A 13,305-nucleotide genomic window follows, 5' to 3' on the forward strand; every position below is an offset into this window, starting at 1 on the left:
CCTGCCCCAAGTCTAAGTGTGAAACTAGGGGATGGAAAGAGGTGCGTCTAGAAACCAGGTTCTGAACACGTGCTCCAGTGTCAGTTTGAGAACCACTGATTTATCGCAATCTCTCAACACTTAACTCCTTCCCACCTAGTTTTCGCTCACCGGCTGTTAAGCGCAAGCTGTTTCTGAGCATGCCCAGAGATCATTTCTGTCATCAAGTCATTTCTAATGACAAATGACGCCACCCAGGGCCCGTCTCCCCTCCTGGCCGCTCGTGGAGCTGAGCGAGCCCAAACCCGCACACACTTACATCGCCATCCACCGGCCTCTGGTCGTCACAATCCCTGGTGGGACTAATGTCCTGGCGCATGACCCAGATGGGCTCTTTGGGCTCGTCGGGGGTGTAAGGCGAACGGATGGTCCTGGTTTTCACCTCCTCGATGGCCTCCTTGATGTCCTTGATGGCCAGGGAGATAGCATCCCTCTTCTCCTTGCTGTACCGCTGCACCGCCTCGCCGCCGGCGGCCCGCTGCGGCCCCGCCGGCGCTTGCAGCCCGGGGCTGTCGGGGCGGCCCCCGCCCGGGGTGGGGGCGCGCTCCAGGTCCTGCTCGGCCTCGGGCATGTCCTCGGCCGCCTTGTCGAGGCTTTGCGAACTCATGCTCTGCTTGACCTCGGCCACGATCTGGTCGATGTCCTCCTCCTGCTCGTAGCTGTCCATGCGGGGGTAGGGCGCGAACTCGGCCTCCTTCTCCGGGCTGTCGGACTCCCCGTCGGAGCGCTCGTCATAGTGGTGCAGCCGCGCGCCCAGAGCCTCCTGGCGGTAGGCGGCCGCCTCGTCGCGCTCCTGCTCGTACAGCCGCAGACCGTCGCGCGCGTCCAGCTCGGGCGCGTCCCCAATCTCCTCGTACACGTGCTCCTGGAGGCCCCCGTAGTCGGCGTAGGGCTCGGCGTAGGGCTCGTCCTCGCCGCGGTGGAAAAGCCGGTGCGTGTAGACATAGCCCGAGTAGGCCGCGTTCATGGCCTCCTCGTGCTCCAGCGAGTGGAAGTGCAGGTGGTTGGGCAGCGCGCGGCGGTGCGTGGCCTCGGCGTGCTCAGCCTCTGCCTGCTCCGTGTACTCCTCGGCCTCGGGCCGGTACTGCACAGCGTAGGCGCTCTCGTCGTCGGGGTCCTGAGTGCGCTCGGCGTCGTAGCCGTCGCGGGCCGCGGCGATCACGTCGCCCTCGGCCGTGTCCGTGTGGTTGTGGAAGCCGCTCTCTGTGCTAGCCGAGCGCGCCAGGCACTCCCCATGCTCATCTTCTTCCTGCTGCTGCTGCTGCTGCCCAGGCTGGGCGCGAGGGTCCTCGACGGCGCGGCGGCGCCGGGGGCGACCCGCATAGTGCTGCTGCTGCTGCTGCTCCTCCTCCACTTCGGGGTGCTCCAGGTCGGCCTCCACCGACTCGTTCACCTCCCCGCCTGCCGCCTCGTCCGTCACCTCCACCTCCGCTGCCCCCTCCAAGTGGTTCATGGTGGGCGTCGGGGACGGCTGGGAGAGAGGCTGGGCCGGCTCACTGCGCTCTCATTTTGCTCCACCCGGCTGGAAAAACAAGAAGGGGGAGGGGCTATTACGTGGTTCAGACTGTAGGGAGAAGCCGAGTACCAAGATAATCATAAAAACAGCTGTTATTGATCTCGTCTGAATCGCGGTCAATTAAAAAGTGATTGCAAATTTAAGCTCAAACTGACAGCACATAGTTCATCATCTTCGTAGCACGTGTCGTAATTTGTAATTACATGTCTCCTTGTTTCATTGCTTACTGGCTTTCTCTCTTCCCCACCCCTAAGACCGACAGCCTTCTGAGCCTTTAAGTTCCCCACCGTGCTTACTATTCAGGTTCTGTTTCTGATGCATATGAATAGAGAGTACTACCACATTGAATGAGCCAATTGACACATTTTCCATCTGCTAAGAGATAAATCTCTCTAAATTAAACTAGGATCCTAGACACTTTAGAAACGATTTTAAAAATAAATTTCAAGGGAAAAAAGGACTTTCCTGGTGATCCTGTGGTTAGGACTCCGAGCTTTCACTGCAGGGGGAAAGGGTTCAATCCTTGGTGGGGGATCTAGGATCCTGCATGCTGCGGGGCCAGGGAGGAGGAGGAAAAAAAGCCTTGGGATGTTTTGAATCCACTGCTGTCAGTATAATTATGCAGCCATTCTGAGGGAGGCTTCAGCCATCAATGGGTTCTCATCCTGGCATTACTGGCTGTGTCACCTACCCTTAAGTGGTTTAATTTTCTGAACCTCCACCATGAGACTGGACTCATTTCCTGCAGCAGGATGTTAACAGCTATTACGCAGAGTAAAAAGGCTCCCTGCTCAAGTAAGTTTGGGAGATGCTGACTTAAGTTGACTTTCCTTGTGAATATGCAAGCGGAGGAAGATACAGGATGCAGGGGTTACCCAACTTGTCTGACTGGGAAACACCTTTTCCCTAGAGGCCAGCCTTCCGACAACTGCACTTAAAACACTGACTAGCTAATTTCTAATATTCGCTCCCCTCATACACCCTGGATCTAAAATTCTTTGATTCTGTAAGTTAGCATTATAGCTGATACTTTACAACATGCTAACTTCTTTAAAATACGGGTATGTCTCTTTCCCTATTTCCAGAGGGACTTGTGACTACAAAGATGGCTTTGGTTTCAACCACTATCAAATTTGGTATTTTGGTATTTGGTAAATTCAGTATTTTGGTTTCTTCTTATCTAAAATAGCTTTATAGCATAATCTGCATACAGTGTATGGAAATAATTGCAGGGGATGTAAAGAACAACAAAAACAGGCAGGATCCCCATGATTTTAAGGCAGTTGTAAATGGGTTCAATGTGTGTAAACTTTCTTTAGTGTCCTTTTGGGGGGCTCATTTTACACATGGACAAAACTGGGAAATGAACTCTTTAATGTAAAAGTAGAAAGCCCCAGTAGGACCAGGGACATCTAATGGACTCTAATATTAGGATGCATTATATTCTACTCAGCTCCCACCGTAACGATGGCAATTTCCTTCAAGCACGGTGATAGCCCCAGTTGTAAAGGAGGCCATTTTGGAGCTGCCAAGTTCATCTTAAAGCAGTAGTTACCATCTTTACCCCCTTCTTTGATGGATCCACCCCTAACACTCACTAGAAAACAATTATGGTTTAGCAGAGATGATCAATCCGTAATGCTTTCCTCCTTGACAAGAATCCCACTTCATACAAATTAGACCCAGTCGTCTTTGAAAAATTGTGGCTTCCTCTTATTTAACCCCTGAGAACGGTGACTGTGGACAAGGTATAAGAAAGTTTTCTAAGTACGCGTTTCTGTTCAGACCAGATGGTTAATGCACGTAACAGAGGAGGCAAATATTGGTGCTGACAGCACCCAGGTTAGATGGCCTCCAGTGGTGCATGAAATATACAAAACAAATATTCAGTTCCATACAAGGCATGGACAAGAACAGTCTACCCAAGTTTCCTTCATAAGGACTCTCTGGAAAAGACAACAGGTAAGAACCACACTCACATTCAAATCTAAGTCTGCTGAGCACAAAGCAAGCATTCATAATGGAGGGATATGAAACACGCCAGATACTTCCCTGGGTAGGGCAACTGCCCTGCAGTGTGTCAGCTGTGTGTAGTCAGTTAGAGATGCAACGACTACTGTCCAAAATACATGAGCAGGCCAGCAATTCATAATAACCACGTGCAGAACTGACCAAAACTCCATTTTCAGTGAAAATGGCACTTTCTTTTCTAGCCTGATGAAAATCTATTGATATATGTATCAAAAAGAGATTTTAGTTTATTCTGGATTAAAATCGTGTCTGACCAGGAAATAGTGCTGTCTTATAGAGCACTGATTGATCCACAGGCAATGTGATTTCTGTGCATGTCCATACACTGAGTCATGTAAAGAAAGTGACCAAAAAACAGTTCTTTGGGGGAAAATATGTTAAACTAAGGTAATTTTTATACATTGAAGCTTTCCTTTCACTGGGTGTATGGTCCTTATACCCCTTCCCCAGCTTCAGGGGAATGTTCACACACAGAGTGAACCATCCTGGTTTCAAGAATATAGTTTGGGTTATAGTGTTGGCAGCATGTTAATGGTGCCCCACTCCAGTACTCTTGCCTGGAGAATCCCATGGATGGAGGAGCCTGGAAGGCTGCAGTCCATGAGGTCGCTGAGGGTCGGACATGACTGAGCGACTTCACTTTCACTTTTCACTGTCATGCATTGGAGAAGGAAATGGCAATCCACTCCAGTGTTCGTGCCTGGAGAATCCCAGGGACGGGGGAGCCTGGTGGGCTGCCGTCTATGGGGTCGCACAGAGTCGGACACGACTGAAGTGACTTAGCAGCAGCATGTTAATAACAGGCATCAATTTGAGGGATTCCCTAGGACAAAGGCAACTACCAACTTTTAAAGATGGAGCTGACACTGGTGGTCAGGTCCATTGGTAGCACACGAGAGGACTATTCCCTATACACTGGCAAATTTGCTTATTTAAAAAACCTCACTCAAGCTGTTTTCTTTCTCTTTTTGTTAAGAATCCCAGGTTATTGTAGGATTATATATTGGTACCACCTTTTGAAAAGAAATTTGGCAAGATGAATTAAAATCTTCAAAAGGTAATGTACATTTGCCCCAGTAATTCTACTTACAGAAATCTCAAAGGAAAAATGCAGATATGGACAAAGATATTTCTCATGCTATTTGCTTAAAAGGCAAAGATAAACATTAAATATTAAGCACTAGCATTAAGTATCAATAAGTACAGAGCTAATAAGCACTTCAGCATATTGCAATCCAGGAAGGTGTGGGGGGACCTTCTGGCTGGGTAGCTCCACCTGGCGTTCCCATGGCACCCAACCTCTACCTGCCACAGCTGAACAAAACATGCCTCCACAACCTCCTTCCCCATTCCAGCTCCCAAACCTGGCACCCCACCCCACCCCCGTGTTTCCTGTTCAGGTGAAAGGCACCACCAAGTTCCCAATCCAGGAATTATTATTGACTTGTCTCTTTCCCTCACCTCCTTCCCCAAACTGATGACCAAGTCCATTGTCTTAATAACTCTCGCATCATCCTCAGTGCCGCTACATTGTCTTGGTCCCTCTAGTCTACAAAATTATTTCCTTAACTAATTTCTCAGTCTCCTCTGATCCATCCTTACCACTGCTAACCCGCTCATCTTTCTAAATACAAACCTGAATCCCATAACCCTATTTCTTAAACTCTTCAGTGACCCTCCTCTGTGTAGTACATGGTGAAAGTGCTTAGCTATCTACCAGACACTACTAGGCATTTTCCACATAATGACTTATTTCATCCTCCCACTAGCCTATGAAGAACGTACTCTCCTATTGTCTTTATAGAGATTATTGTCAGCTCTTTTAAAAATGAGGAAATGGAGGCAAGTGGTATTAGGTGATTGCCCAGTCATGTACCTGGCAGAACTGGTGTCTGACCCATACTCTCTGGCTCTAGGCTCTGGGTGCTGGAGTCCTACTCCTGATGCTTCATCAAACAAATGAAGCCACATCTCTCCTCCAGCCTCATCTTCATGCTTCATCTGTATCCTGCAGTCTAATACCCAGAGTCCTGACACTGGCCCTGGCTGCCTTCCCTACCCTAGCATATTTTTTCATTTATAATTTTTTGCTGGTGCATCTGTCTTATCTTCCCCAAAGCAAGGGGAAGTCACTTCTACCTAATGAGTGTCTATTATGTGCCAGCCTCCAGGCAATATTCTGGGCATAAAGGCAGAGCAGTGGCCAAGCCAGAAAGGCTGCTCTGTTCTTGGGAAGCCCCCATTCTAATGCATGGGGGTGAAGGGGAAGGAGAAGGGGAAGAGACAATTATTATGTTAATAAATAAATCAGATAACATCAGAGAACAAAAAGTCTTATGAAGAAAATGAAACAGGGTAATGGCAGAGAAACTGACTGAGAAGAGAGGGTTATATAGTGGCCAGAGGAAGTGATTTTGGAGCTGAGGCCTGAATGATAAAGAAAGAGCCAAGTAAAGATTCAAGGGCAGGGCCTTGAGGTGAGAAAGGACTTGCAGTGTTCAAAGACAGAAATAATGTTTGTGAACTGAGTAACAGATGATGTGGTAGGAGGTGAGGATGGAGAGATGGGAAGGGCCAGCAGGTCAGGGCCTGGTATGTCACGGCAAAGCTATTTCAAGTGCGCTGACATGCTACTGGGCTTCTCTGGTGGCTCAGACGGTAAAGGATCTGCCTGCAATGCAGGGTTTGACCTAGGTTCAATCCTTGTGTCAGGAAGATCCCCTAGAGAAGGGAACTGCTACCCACTCTAGCATTCTTGCCTGGAGAATTCCATGGACAGAGGAGCCTGGTGGGCTACAGTCCATGGGCATGGTACTGGGGAAGGTTTAAGCAGCGGAATAATACAATCTGATTAACCCTTCCCATCATCCTCACTGAACTCTATCTAAATATCATAACACCTGTTGTTCTGAGTAGCAATTCTTTATAAATATGAAATCCTTGAGAAAAGCGCACAGGTCATTTATCTTTGATTCCCCAGTGCCTAGTACAGAGGAAACATAGTAGGTAGTCAATAAATTGTTAGTGATTAAAAAGAAAATAATTATCTTCCCACTTTTCAATATCAGGGGCCTTTTGGACATTGGCATGCCTAGCCTTTTGAGAATTCATTTCTTCTTTCCATCTTGAATCTCTGCTGCCCTCATCCACCCCTGCAACCTTCTCTATCTTCTTTTGATGCTTTACGTGCCCAAAGAACTCCAGTGATTCAACATTTGCCTGCATTTGAGGGCATTGATCCAGTAGCAGGCACTGTACAAGGTGAGGGGGATGCAAGTTTCTAAACCATGGTCCCAGCCTTCAGGGGCAGACAAGCTTCAGTAATTGTAATACCTGGTGATGACTGCAAAGCAGAAACAGGTCCAAGCTACAGAAGGAAGCTAGAGTTAAAACAACAACCACTGCATCACCTTTGTGAATCATGTAAGTGCTGCTGTTCTTACAGGTTCTGGATTTCACAGCTGGTAAAGTCCTAGGAACTAAGGCTTAAGCGATGACTGCCATTACCTAGCCAGAGTCCTTGATTATGACCCATGTGCCTCCGGAGGCTGGGAGAGTAGAAGGGAGGAGTTACAGCTGGTTGAAGAGAATCCCTCCCCTTCTACAAAAAGGCTGGATGACCTGGAAGACACAGGCAAGGCAGACCCCTCTGCAGGCATGACCAGGTAACATGAAAAGGAGGTGCTGTGGCATCTTGGCTGCAGGAGTCAGGGAATTCAAGTTGTAGTGAAGCACTGGTGGCTTTCTGGCTCCTGGTTCTAGAATGTTCTACAGCTGAGTTGGAAAAAGTGAATAAAGGGAGGGAATCCATTGCAGCACACCATTTAGAAATAAAGCATTTCATGATTCAGCAGTTGAACCCAGGTAGCTCATAACATTAGCTAAGGCTCATGCTGGTTTGGGATGAAAAGAAGGGGAGGCTATAAATTACTTTGGTTGATCTGTCCTTATGTAGTTGTTAAGAAGACTTTCCAGTAGATTGTCCCTTTTAACACATTCAGAAATAGTTTTAGTAGTTCGGTAGTCAGACTGAAGACAAAATGAAATGTAAACAGTAGCAAAAGGGATGATACAAGCTTGTTAATCTGGAGAGTTCTGTGTGTACAGGGGGAGGGGGGAGCAGTGATGCAGTTGTAGGGAAGACACACGAAGGTGGAGGGGAGAAGAGTGGGAGAAGAAGAAGAAAGTCTGTACTGGCCATTCTTTCCTCTGAAAAAGCTAGAATGAACAAAACAATTCCATTTATATACGTTTTTATACTTTTGCATGTATTTAAAGTATAAGAGTACAATGCTTCTCATGGACTTAATGAATGTTGCTGGTCTTCCCCTGCTGGAGTTGGAAGGGAAGTCCTATATCTTGGGACTGCATGCATGCATGAGTGCTCAGTTGCTCAGTCATATCCGATTCTTTGTGACCCTATGGACTGTAGCCTGTCAGGCTCCTCTGTCCATGGGATTCTCCAGGCAGCCTGTCCTAATCCACCTGCACACATACTGTTCCAGTCAACATGACGTCTGACATCAAGCCATTGGAGGGCCGTCAATGACACTGAGACGATCACTGATAATTTCCATAGAAATGGCTTGCTGATCAAGATTATGTCCTATATGTAATGTAGACACACATACACACACAATTGGCATAGGTTGGGAGATTAATGGTTTTCATTCAAGGAAAAAAAAAAAGATGAGAGAATAGGAATACCCAGGTATTCTTATCTACCTTCCCAACTGTATAAATGGGTTTCCCTTCCATGAGTGAAATCAGTCATGAAGCATCTACTATGGAATCCAAAGGACATCAAGAACCCCACTCAAATCATCAGCTTTTCTAAACAAAACACATCTATTTATAAGAGTCAGATAAAAGCCAGAAATATAAAAGACTGCTAAGTTGCTTCAGTCGTGTCCGACTCTGTGCAACCCCATAGTGGGCAGCCCACCAGGCTCCGCCATCCCTGGGATTCTCCAGGCAAGAACACTGGAGTGGGTTGCCATTTCCTTCTCCAATGCGTGAAAATGAAAAGTGAAAGGGAAGTCGCTCAATCGTGACCCCATGGACTGCAGCCCACCAGGCTCCTCCATCCATGGGATTTTCCAGGCAAGAGTACTGGAGTGGGTTGCCATTGCCTTCTCCCTATAAAATACTAGAATTCATTAAAGTTTAATCTCCTTTGAATCATCCAGAAATTAAATTTAATGATACTGGGAGCCAAGATGGATATGGAATACACATTCACCTTCCTAAAATCATTGTCAGTTTAAACAAGCTCACATGGTCAGAAAAAGCCTCCTCACATAGAGTTATCTTGCCTCAACAAATTATTATTTTGTTTTCTCTGATATCCTTGTGCCTGAAATTGTGAACTATGGCTTGGCAGATTGTATTGGTAATGGTTTCAAAGTGAGCTGAGTACCAGATGTCAACCAGGGTGAGGTCTCTGTGGTTGGAATTCAGGGCTGTATCCTTGACCCTGTGCATCTTTGATGAAGACACGGGGGTTGGACATCTTCCATTTCTCTCTCCAGATTCACTCTACACCTTCCCTTCCCTACTCTGTTCCCTGCAAGGCTGGCCTCCTTGGGCTGCATCAACGGTTCTCTATTCCTCTGGCTTCTCTTTGGGTTTGGCCAATGGAAAGCTCTGGTGGATCTTCCTATTTCCTGATCTTCCATTCAGGGACTTGTGTTCTTTCTCTGTGGACAGACTGCTCCAATGTTGGCTGCCTCACCACCTTAGACACTCATTTTTTTTTTGGATTAAGAATGCCAATGACTTATCTGGATGGCCACTCGTTGATCCCTTAGAGATAGTGGACTACCTGCTGGACTACATGTCTGACCATACTGTAGCTGAATTTGCCTTCTAGCACCTGCCCAGCACAGGTTAGAGGGTCCTGGGCCTTCTCAACAAGCCATGGTACACTCAATACTTGCATGTTTCAAGGCCACTGCCATTGCTCAAAACACTTTGGCCACTCCTTTACAGGAACAACTTTTGAAGTTAATTTATGGGGTTTGAGGTTACCAGAAAATTGTTCTCAATATTCTATTCTAATATGTAGTCATATTGACTTTTGACTTTAAAGGATTATCCCCCACCTTATTTACAAGAGTTGGCTATAAATGGTGCTTATTAGTTTTTAAATACCAGGTTTATCCCTAATAGATCTTCTTGTCACTCACTATATTTAATGAGGTATTTTAGTGGTTAAGGGGCTTCCTAGGTGGCACTAGCGGTAAAGAACCCGCCTGCCAATGCAGGAGACACAAGAGATGTGAGTTCGATCCCTGGGTCGGGAAGATCCCCTGGAGGAGGGTATGGCAACCCACTCCAGTACTCTTGCCTGGAGAATCCCATGGACAGAGAAGCTTGGTGGGCTACAGTCTATAGGTTCACAAAGAGTCAGACAGAACTAAAGTGACTTAGCAGGCAGGCTGGCAGGTAGTGGTTAAGGAGACAGGTGTGGGTGAAAGACTGCCTGAATTTGCATTCTAGTTTCATCTTTTAACTTAGTAGTTCTTTGACTTTGAATGACTTAATCACAGAAAATGCTCCCATTTTACCATTTCTAAAACCAGTATGTGTGCTTAGTCACTCAGTCATGTCTGACTCTTTGTGACCCTATATATTGTAGCCCGCCAGGCTCCTCTGTCCATGGGGATTCTCCAGGCAAGAATACTGGAGTGAGTTGCCATGCCTTCTTCCAGGGGATCTTCCCAACCCAGGGATCAAACCCAGGTCTCCTGCAATGCAGGTAGATTCTTTACCATCTGAGTCACCCAGGTAGTCCAGTATATGAATGAGTGTTAGTCGCTCAGTTGTGTCTGACTCTTTGTGACCCTACATACTATATATAGCCCATCAGACTCCTCTGTCCATGGAATTCTCCAGGCAAGAATATTGGAGTGGGTTGCCACTCCCTTCTCCAGGGGATCTTTTCAACCCAAGGATCAAACCTGGGTCTCCTGCATTGTAGGCATATTCTTTATCATCTGAGCCACTGATGGTTACTGGGTAATACAAATTAATATATATATATATATAATACTTAGAACAATGTCTGATATGTTGTAAGGGTTATTCAACATCCATTACTGCATTTTCTTACACATTATAGTTAGTATTGAGCAAACAATACAGCATTTTTAAAAAGCAAAATAAGTTAATATAAATGACTAGAGGGAGGGGGGTTCAGGATGGGGAACATGTGTACACCCGTGGCAGATTCATGTTGATGTATGGCAAAACCAATACAATATTGTAAAATAATTAGCCTCTAATTAAAATAAATAAATTAAAAAATATATATATAAATGACTAGGGCACATGGCTTACTTATATTTATTAATATTACCCTTTCCTAAATAAAACTATGTAGGGGTGGAAAACATACAGTTAAGCTCCCTTTAATCAATTTTGAAGCAGGCTGGGTATAAATAAATCCATCAAATAATCACAAATGCTGTACTACATGTAGGCCAATATATGTGGTGTTTTACATGCTGCTGCTGCTGCTGCTAAGTCACTTTAGTCGTTTCCAAATCTGTGTGACCCCATAGACAGCAGCCCACCAGGCTCCCGTCCCTGGGATTCTCCAGGCAAGAACATTGGAGTGGGTTGCCATTTCCTTCTCCAGTGCATGAAAATGAAAAGTGAAAGTGAAGTCGCTCAGTCGTGTCCAACTCTTCGCAACCCCATGGCCTGTAGCCTACCAGGCTCCTCCGTCCATGGTATTTCCCAGGCAAGAGGACTGGAGTGGGATGCCATTGCCTTCTCTGGTGTTTTACATACTATATTTCTAACCCTCACAACAGCCTCAGTGGGAATTATTATCTCCAATTGCTAATTTTGAAGCAGAAGCTAAGATAGCTTAAATAACTTGTCCAAGGCCACTCAGAGCCAGAAGAAGTGAAGGTAGATCCCTCTGGCTTTTTGCTGTTCTTCCTATTACATTGCACTGCACTCATAAAGTGATGTGATTGATTTTTTTTAAACAAACATCTAAATTGGTGTAATCCCTTTTGAAATAGTCACCTTGGCAGACGCTATACTTACATGTTCCAAGGGCACTGTCTTTGCTCAAAATACTTTAGCCACTCCTTTATTGGAACTGATTTCAAAGTTAATTTGAGGTATTTGAAGCTACCAGCAAACTGTTTTCAATATTCTATAGTCATATCTAGTCACATCTGATGTTTGACCTCAGAGGGTGTCATCCAAATTTATCTTCCACTTTATTTACAAAATATGGCTGTGAATGCTGTTTGATGATCTCCAAATACAAATCCATCCCTAAAGAATGAAGATATGCGACAGCCAAGATTATTAAAAAGACTCTGTTTGGGCTCTGAAATCTACTCCAATAGAGGGCTTTAAATATTGTTTTGGCCAATGGCCACATTTTTCACATCTGCTTTTATCCTTGCAGAGTAAACAGAGGAACTGAGGCCATTTGAAGCAATACATTCTTGTGTGATGGCTACAAACAGGTTCATTATTTTCATCCACCTTGAAATCTGTATAATTGTGGCTAGCACCAAACAGGCAGGAAAATTAATTCACTCACTTGGATGAATTTAGTCACTCCGACCTCAAAGCTCTGATCACAATCCAGCCTTTGATGAAAGAGAAAATTCTGAATGGATGCAGATTACCTGATTGCCTGGCTCTTTGTCTAACGCTCTAACAATCAAATCATTCATTTATCATTTTGATTTCAATAAAATGCATGAAATAAGCCTAAGACAATCATGCAAACTCAGAGGGAAAATCTTGTAAATTTTATAGAAAACTCAAGGGACATTGTCTGGAAATCAAAGCTGATTTAAAGTCTATCTGAATTTTTGGGAAATGACCCTGGTATAAAATCAGCCATAGCCACATAATCCATATTTACTGCGGGTTACACAAAATTGGCATTTTCCCCTCATTATAATCCCTCTTTTTCATGCCCCATACATAACTTCCTTTCCTTGCCCTCCACTGCATTTACTATCTCTGTGGTACACGACATTCACTTCTGGGGTACTAATCGCCAGTGACAATCAACTTGAACCATTTTCCTGGTATTTCTTTTCTGTTATTATACAGAAAGCCATGGACACACCACACTTTCATATTAAAGACAGTAAATCTCTGAAATCAGTTCAGCCATGTTAGTTTTCAGAGGCTCATTACTTCATCCTGGAAACGGGAAATACCGGCTCAGGATGAACTGAACAGTAATTCATTAAAATATAGTCCTTCCTTTGAGACGATATCATCTCAAACTTACTGCTACTATCACTTTTATAAATTATTTGGCTCATTAGGAAGTCCGTTAACTTGCTTCTCTCTATTCCCTCAAGTTTTCTGTAACTTCCTCTAACATTTTCCTTCCCAAAAATTAATGCCAGAATGTCAGCTCCAGTCCTAATTATGAAGCTTCAAATCAAATTCTTGTCTCTGACGTTCTTTTTATTTACAAGAAGACAGCATCAGGCATTCTGGCCACTGTCCTCAGACATTTTTTCCGTTATGCCTCATATCTGATATGCAAGGGTTACAATAGATGATTAAAAACAGCTGTATCCAGGAAGGATCGCTCCCTGACAATTCAGCTTCACAACACCCAAAGAACAAAAGTCCATTAAGCAACTATTAGGTGGCAACATTGGTGATGATTTGAGTTTGAATTTGATGAGCCAGAAATCTCATACTGATTCAAAGCCTCC

At 45.1% G+C, this 13,305-nt stretch overlaps 1 protein-coding gene across 5 annotated transcripts in view; it reads right to left on the reverse strand.

Annotated features, from left to right (window-relative positions):
• APBA1 (amyloid beta precursor protein binding family A member 1) overlaps positions 1–13,305 on the reverse strand; it is a 237,291-nt gene that overhangs the window by 86,485 nt on the left and 137,501 nt on the right. For 4 of the 5 annotated variants that reach the window (XM_005210013.5, XM_005210012.5, XM_059889083.1 and 1 more), the window contains exon 2: positions 299–1,561. In XM_005210013.5, the coding sequence (XP_005210070.1) occupies positions 299–1,492 (1,194 nt within the window). In that variant the 5' untranslated portion in view covers positions 1,493–1,561. Of the gene's footprint in view, positions 1–298; positions 1,562–13,305 lie in introns of those variants that run through there. The other variant, NM_001205814.2, reaches the window with a different exon arrangement.

The sequence above is a fragment of the Bos taurus genome, chromosome 8 (assembly GCF_002263795.3).
Source record: "Bos taurus isolate L1 Dominette 01449 registration number 42190680 breed Hereford chromosome 8, ARS-UCD2.0, whole genome shotgun sequence".
In the NCBI taxonomy this organism is placed as follows: domain Eukaryota; kingdom Metazoa; phylum Chordata; class Mammalia; order Artiodactyla; family Bovidae; genus Bos; species Bos taurus.